General features: G+C 35.7%; 1 protein-coding gene across 1 annotated transcript; it reads right to left on the reverse strand.

The window, feature by feature from the left end:
* Window positions 1–480: 480 nt before the first annotated feature.
* Window positions 481–7486, reverse strand: LOC139712927 (tyrosine kinase receptor Cad96Ca-like). Its single transcript, XM_071624708.1, has 6 exons — window positions 7483–7486; window positions 6905–6982; window positions 5724–5905; window positions 2422–2526; window positions 946–1051; window positions 481–581 (listed from the first exon to the last, which is right to left on the reverse strand). The coding sequence occupies exons 1-6, from the start codon at window positions 7484–7486 to the stop codon at window positions 481–483; spliced, it is 576 nt and encodes a 191-aa protein (XP_071480809.1).
* Between the last annotated feature and the right edge of the window lie 518 nt (window positions 7487–8004).

The following is an 8004-nucleotide window of genomic DNA, read 5'->3' on the forward strand; positions in this document are numbered from 1 at the left end:
TAAATGAAACCGGTATGATAGCTTACGTGATACACTTCCATTGTTGGTTCAAGTTTCATCTGAATGACGTCATAAGAGCATCTCTTTTCCGGCTCCATTTCCCAGCAGCTAGTCATTATAGAGTATCTATGCGAAGAAAAGATCGAAGTAAACAATAAGACGCTCAATGACCAAAAATTGTTTTCCGCACTGATCTGTCTTTGAATTTTGTAAGTGTAAATACAAAATGTCAAATCTAGACAGACTCGGTACTGGGCACCAAAAATCTACGAGAATTCTAGTCAACGAGAATAGGTAAACACACACAAACTCACACACAAACAAGCACACACACACACACACATACACACACACACACACCTAAGCACAAGCGCACACAACGCTCAAAGACTCACACACAGAGATACAAACAAGCACACATACAAACCGACTCATACATTATATCGCATCCACCTGAAAGATGGAAGTGAAGGTAAATACTCACAATTCTTGACCACAGTGAGAAGGGCGTGGCATCTTGTATCCCTGGGTAACCTGCTGCTTCACCATGTCCATCGTCATTTTGGGATATGGTCTTGCTCCTTGAAAAGAGGCAGAGAAGACGACAGAGAAAAGGAGAAGATTCACATATTTAAATATCATACTTAGCAGAGTTTTTGTTATTTTTTTTCATGCATTTTGTTGCTACCTACTTTGAACTTGTTCTTCTAAATTTCGCAGGATCATTCATTGGCAGTATAAATCAGGTGTCTCAAAAAGTGCACACTCTGCAGTTGTAAATTTTAAGATATTTTAAAAAGTGTGTAATATAATCATTGTACCAAGTACACTTGCAAAATAACTTCGTATCATTGTAGCTTTGGTTTTTGTTTTCAGTATAGATGGAGATTTGTGAATTTGGTGAATTAAACAAAGAGGTGTAATTTTATGTATATTACGTCGTACCCAGAGTGACGATTTCCCAAAGAAGGATTCCGTAAGACCAAACATCACCCTCAATCGACCATTTTCTATCCTGCATTCCCTCAGGTGACATCCAGCGCGTTGGTTTCTGCAAAGAGTAATTAGGAAAAACACAAATGAGCGGCATTTCGCATAGTTTTTTTTTTTTTTTAAATACAGTGTAGATTAGTAACTACAGGAACCTGCTCCCCCCCCCCATTTACTGAATGCCACGCTAATGAACAGAGCAAATGCACGTGTTAAGCTTAGTGTGTAATAAGAGTAATGATTTATAGGACTTACTGATTAAGGAGAGAACGCAGTACGCCTGATCATTTTTGTTATTGTTTCTTTGCAGAATTTTGCTTTTTGAGTGGATAACAATAGCAAATGACACTTATATCAGTGTATATAGCGCTTAGTACTAACGTTTTTTACAGAAAAAAAAGTTAAATCAAAATATAGCACTATACGTATAACATAACAAAAATGATATTGATTAAATGAGATTAGTTCTCAGCGATGATTTAAACTTATCAACACTTTCAGCATTTCGGATATAAAGAGGGAGTTTGTTCCAAATAGATGGAGAAATAACAGATAGAACCCTGTCACCATAATAGGTAAAAGCGTGGGGAGAATGTGATGTAGTTGCAAAGTGGAAGGACGGAGAGAACGGGTTGAAGTGGAGGAACGAAGATAAATCAAGTCTTTAAGATAAGATGGGGCAAGATTATTACATATCTTTTAAACAATGAGAAGGATATTAATGGTGATACTTTTATGTGTGGAGAGCCAGTGGAAGGATTGGAGTGCTTTAGTAATTTGATAAGATCTTTTTGTAAGGGTCACAAGCCTAGCAGCTGTATTTTGAATTCTTTGTTTGGTGCGAAACAAGAAGAGGGATGCCAGCAAGAAGAGAATAACAGTAAACAAGATGAAAAGACATAAATGCATGAATAAGACGTTCAGTTAAAGACTGATCCAATAATAGATCGACTTTTACCAATTTGACAAATACCCCTAGCAGCAGAACGACATGAGTTCTTGATGTGTTGTTGAAAATTCAGGTGTTTATCTACAATAAAGCAGAGATCTCTGACGGACTGAGAGATGGGGATAGTACTATCTTCAAAAGAAAATTCTGTGAGAGAGCTAACTCGTCTGATCTGAAAATGGACATATAATTCTGATTTCACACAATTCAACATTAGGTAGGTATCACGGGACAAATTGCTTAATATCACTATGTGGCATCAAAATAATTCGCTCAGTAAATTTTGTTTCAGGAGATATCATATTTCATTGTTGAGTGCTTAGTATTAACATTATATAGGAATATTGATAACCATTTCAGAAAAAAAAACCGACTAATGTTGTTGTTAGGTGGGATATCTGCTCCTTGTTTGAATTAGTAATCATGTTCAGATGGGTATATAATAATTCATTCTACGATTATCATGCTTGATGAGGACTTACACTTCCAGAGAGTGGCATGAATGACGTCATCCCATAGTCAGAAATCTTACAGATCCGGTCTTCCGTCATCATTATGTTGTGTGCACACAGGTTCCCGTGGATTATCTAAATTTGATATTAAGTTATGAATCCGTTAGTATTTCATGAGTTACCGGCTTAAGAGAAGGTTATTAACCTATTTTTCTCAAAATGTTGAGAACACAAACACACACACACACACACACACACACACACGCCAACACACACAGAAATGGGCACGGTTTTATTCTGTATCATACTAATTTCATGGAAGAAAAATAAATGATGAGGAACCTATTAGATGCTTGTGGGGCCAAAAGTTCTAAGAAAGGAAGTCAAAGGAAATCGAGAGCACATTATATTAATATATGTGTATGTGTGTGTGTGTGTGTGTGCGCGCGCACACACATATGATAAATGTCAAGCTGTTCGTCAAAACGCAACGTGTTATGTGGTTGAAGCGTTTATTGTATGGTGAGACGAAATCTGGATGAAAAATGTATTTTGATTTATATTTTGATGGTATAAATTATATATTTTGATTATGTCAATTTTTTTTAAAGTCTTTCTTCCCCTACGTCAAATGTATGGCTAGTTTCGGCTTCTGCTGTATTCATGTTTCGGAATAGGTATTTATCAGCAGTATGGTGGTCACACTTCAGACGTCAGACGTTTGATCAATTTTGGTTTTTGGTGTGTGTCTAAGAAACAGGTAACCACGATAATACGATATGTCTGCAGTGTGATTTGGTGTGTTATTGTTTGTGTTTGTGGGTGTGCGCGTGTGGGTATATTTGTTTTTGTTGTTGTTGTTGTTGAGGTTAAGTGTGTTTGTATGGGTGTATGTTGAGGGTGAGTTTCCGGCGGGGGGGGGGGGGGGGGTGAGGGCGGGGTACGTTATGCCTGTGTAAAGAAGTGGGGATGGGCGGGATAGTTAGGTAATATAGGTTTTCCCGGCCAATTTCGCACTTTTGTCAGTCCATTTGATAAAAGGTTCATTCAATTTAGCGAAAATCGTCGTCACTGCCCATTCTGTCATTCAAAATTGCAAGTTGGTCGTTCAATTTAGCATTTCGATCAATGAAATTTGCACATGTGCCATTCGAATTCGTAAAACGAGCATTCAAATTGGCACGTGCTCTTCAGTCATTCAAATTCGCCAACACTGGCCGAAAGGGGTATTTCAGTCATTCAATTTCGCGTATGGGCAGTCAAATTCCTAACATGTTCATTCAAATTAACGTCATGTTATTTCTCTTTTGAAAAGGTGATAACATTTAAACGCGTATTTCTATGTGACTTTTTGTTTCATCCACGCACTGTTAAGCAGTAAAAGTATCATATTTTTTACCATACATAACTCGGGTTTGTTGTTCTGTAACGCCCCTTTTCTTTCATACATGTCATTTTAGGCCTACATGTACCAATACTAACTTCATCTTCTTACAGTCATGACAGCACAAATTAGATACAGACGTATTTCTCAAGAAGACAGAAAAAGAATTATAGAAACATTTGATGATCATAACCTTGACTTCCTAGAACTGGCCGACACACTCGGAATAAAGCACTCAACGGCCAGATAAGTTGTGGCCACATGATGCACTAAATCTTCGGACTGGAAGAATCACTAAGCACATTGAAGAAAAAAAAAAAACCTGTTGCCAAAATCTTTCAAATAAGTACGAAAATATGAAATGTAATGACGCTTGCAAAACAGTAACTGTGTTGACAAAAAAAAAATAAAGAAAGAACCAAAGCATAAACATGCGTGCTAAATTGACTGCAAAAGATGTTAAATTGGATGCCCAAAAATGAATTTGAATGAACGAGTGCGGCATGTCCGTGATCACGTGACTATATCATTCTAAATTGAATGAACGAATAACGAAATGGTGCTAGTTTTACGAATTTCAATTGAAAAAGTGTTAATTAGAATGACGCTAAAGGTAATTTGAATGCTCCAAAATGAATTTGAATGAAGAGATCATAAAATTGAACTACCGAACATGTCATCTACGCTAAATTTTGCTAAATTGAATGCAGCAATTAGGAATTGGACTGACACAAGTGCGAAATTGGGCGGGAAAACCTATATAGTAGAGTAATGGTGTGCAAGTTTCGAGGGTTAAGCGGAATACGGTTTGTTTTGATAATATGCACATAAATGGTTATTTTGACTTCTACAAGGGGGGGGGGGGTGGTGGATAGGTTGATAGGTTAAAATGATGAATTTCGTTCGGTTCATTTATGTATGATTTTGTTATCCAGTTTATTGCAAGTTTGGGAAATACTGCATTCTCAATGGAGTGTAAAGGGAGTTTGTTAGAGTAATGAAGCAGATATTGATTGATTGATCAAGTTTGTCAAGATTTCTTTTTTTTTCTTTAAGGGTTATGATGAATTTACTATAATATTTGTATATTTTATATGTAGCATGTGCTCTGCAAAATAAAAAAGTGATTCAGCAACACAAGTGTGTGTGTGTGTGGGGGGGGGGTGTAATAAGGCAGATATGGATTGGCTAGATCATGTTAATCAAGATAGCTTTTTCTGAGAGTAATGAAAAATTTAATGTCATTACCCTGATATAAGCATGCTTTGAACAAAAAAGAAACCCAAATATATTGTACTGTATGTTAGAAAAAAAATGATTTAATAGCACAAGTGAAAAGAATACAGCATCTAATTTGTTACTGCTGTTGTTGTTCATATCAATTTTGTTGTATACATGGACATGATATTGAATGCAATTCAAATAAAGAATATCATAAAACAAAAACAAAACAAAACAAAATGTTCTTAGGCTGAAATTCAAGCAAAGCTTGATAGCTTGAATCCATGTTCTCTATTAAAGTATCAAGGAGCATATTTTGATTTTGTGAGAGAACAATGAGATGTATAGAATTATATCAGCGAACCAAGATAAAGATTTGATTTATGCATAGAGTTTAATCACATTTAAAAGAATAAATAAGGCCGCCCTTCTTCCGATGATGACGGCGAAGTTGTCAATAAAGGAATGTTTTAGTAGGCATTTCATGGCATTGGTATGGAACAGGAAATCATGTTGAAAAAGAACAGAACATTATTATCATATGAGAGCTATCATCTATGAAATTAAAGTAGCTACATCCTCGAAATCTTAAAAGCTCTAGATTCAAAATCTGAATTAGTGGCAGGTGTCCTCTATAATGTTTACTCATTTCACAGATAATGTGTACGTCTGCATTACTTGCACTTATATATTAAATAATCAAAATTGGTTTCTCATGTGTAATTACCTTGTTGGATGCAAGGAATTCCATCCCTTTTGCTACCTGCCAAGCGAACTTCAGTAACTGGGACTCATCCAAGCGGGGCTTTGCTGGCTTGATGTTCCCGTAAGGAGATTTTGAAGACTGGTTATCAAACTGTAGAAAAGTCAGCAGTGTCCCACCGGAAACAAATTCGTGCACAGTGGTACCTGTATGACGTCACAATATTTGTTTTTACAGAAGTCAATTGAAAGGTTTTAAATACTTCAAGTTTATAAACAATTTTGGTTCTTTTTTTTCCCCTGAATATTACCAATATAGTAATCTTAAGCAAATGAATGTTATTCAATAACTTGTTTATTGAAAGAGAAAATTAATAGTAGTATGTTTAAAGTGTTTTTCCTTTCATTTAGATTTGAATAAACTACGCTGGGATCACACGATTTTCATTTTTTTTTTTTGTCGGGGTAATCCTGTAATACTTACGATATTCTTCACAGTATCCAAGACACTTCACAATATTTTGATGGTTTGGAAGCTTTTGCAAATATTTCACTATCTGCATGATGTCTGGAACATTTTCTGTACAGCAGAAATATGAGGTAAAATATTTTGATGATTAGAAAGGCTGCATAAAAGTTGAGAAACGAAACAATCATCATTGATATCTCAAAAACTCATGTTTCCATTAGCTTAGGGTTCATAAGTGTGTTCTGACAAAGTACATAATTTCTTTATGTCCATCATGGAAATATTATTTTTGTTATGAAAAAAAAAAATCCATACTTATCAAAAGTATCACAAGTCTTTTCATTTTTTTTTTGTACTATGCACAACTGCAGTATTTTACACTTAATCAGTGGGCTGTATAAAGCACTTATTTTGTATTACTACAAAATGTGTATTTCTCATCACAATGTCCTCGTCAAGCGTCTGCTTATCTAAAAGGTCTCAGCCATTTCAGAATTGCACAGGGTAATGACATTTTTAACATTACAAATGGTTAAAATGACACCTGCTAGACTTCATTTAATACTATCATCATGAAACAATGTTGTACCTTTAGAGGTTAGCTTCAAACAGCAATAGATAACTGAGGTCAACTGACTTTTTGTTAGATAATTATGATATGTATTACAAAATGCACAAACCAAACTGGGGAACAAAATATCTTGTAATTTCATGGAAACAGTTCTACTATTAATGACCTGTGACCTGTCTCAGGGCTACCGAAGCCGCTCCCTGTTTTGTGCGGAGTTCACCCTTCCACACGTCGCCAAACTTCCCTAGGCCGATGGAACCAAGCCGAGAAAAGAACGTTAAGTTTTCAGCTTGAATTGCAGCAGTGCTCGGTGTAAGTGGTTGATATACAGCATAACCTGACAAGTCAAATTGAGGAAAGTAGTCTTTCATGTTTCTGATAGCAGTCTATGCTCCTTTTGTTGTTGTTGTTGTTTTCTGCGTTTGACGGGTGTAAAAAAAGGGACCTCTAGTGATGCTCTTCCACCAAAACATCTGACCACAAGTTAGGCTGGCTAGTAATTTTATTGTTTGGTCATTACTGATGAAAAGCTTCATATATGCCCAGTATCCAGAAACGTCCTCTGACGTCATCAAATATAAGAACTTATCCTGTTTCAAAATGTTGAACGAGGTTTGTCACTTCTCGCTTCAAAATATGCCAATCACAACTAGAAACACACACAGTCACACACAGTCACATGCACACATACATGTATAATCTATTAACTACCAAGAACGATTAATGAAGTGAATAAACAATTACGCATGTTGTCTTGAATAATATAATTATAATGTTCAACTAAATAGTATTAACAAAATGAAAATCAAATATTCAGGAACAAGATTTAGTGATGATAACCAAAGGAGCATCTGTGAACTCAAACCAATAACGATATCGTGTGTAAAAAGGTGAATACAACCTTTGCTTCCGCTTTCGATCATCTCATAAGCACTGTTCTCGCTTCCTCCTGATAAGCCTGTCCTAATATGGTACAAACACGAGCAAAATGAATGAATTTTTTAAAGGGATTTTACAGTACTGGTTGAGGTGAGGATTCAGGTTTAGATTTTTTTTTTGTAGGTAATGAGGAACCTCTTATGATAAATGAAAGAGTATGTGATTTCAAAAAAAAAAAAATTCAATGTTAATTTGATGAAAATTGGCCTGAAATGGTTGAGACATCCAAAGAAGGGATCATAATAAAACTGACATGCCACGACTTTTTATTAGGACCTCTTTGTTTTTACCTTGTTTTTAGATATCTCAGGCATTCCAAAACCGATT

The sequence above is a fragment of the Diadema antillarum genome, unplaced genomic scaffold (genome assembly GCF_040938485.1).
Source record: "Diadema antillarum isolate AM-2024a unplaced genomic scaffold, OU_Dant_1.0 seq00001876_RagTag, whole genome shotgun sequence".
Taxonomy (NCBI): domain Eukaryota; kingdom Metazoa; phylum Echinodermata; class Echinoidea; order Diadematoida; family Diadematidae; genus Diadema; species Diadema antillarum.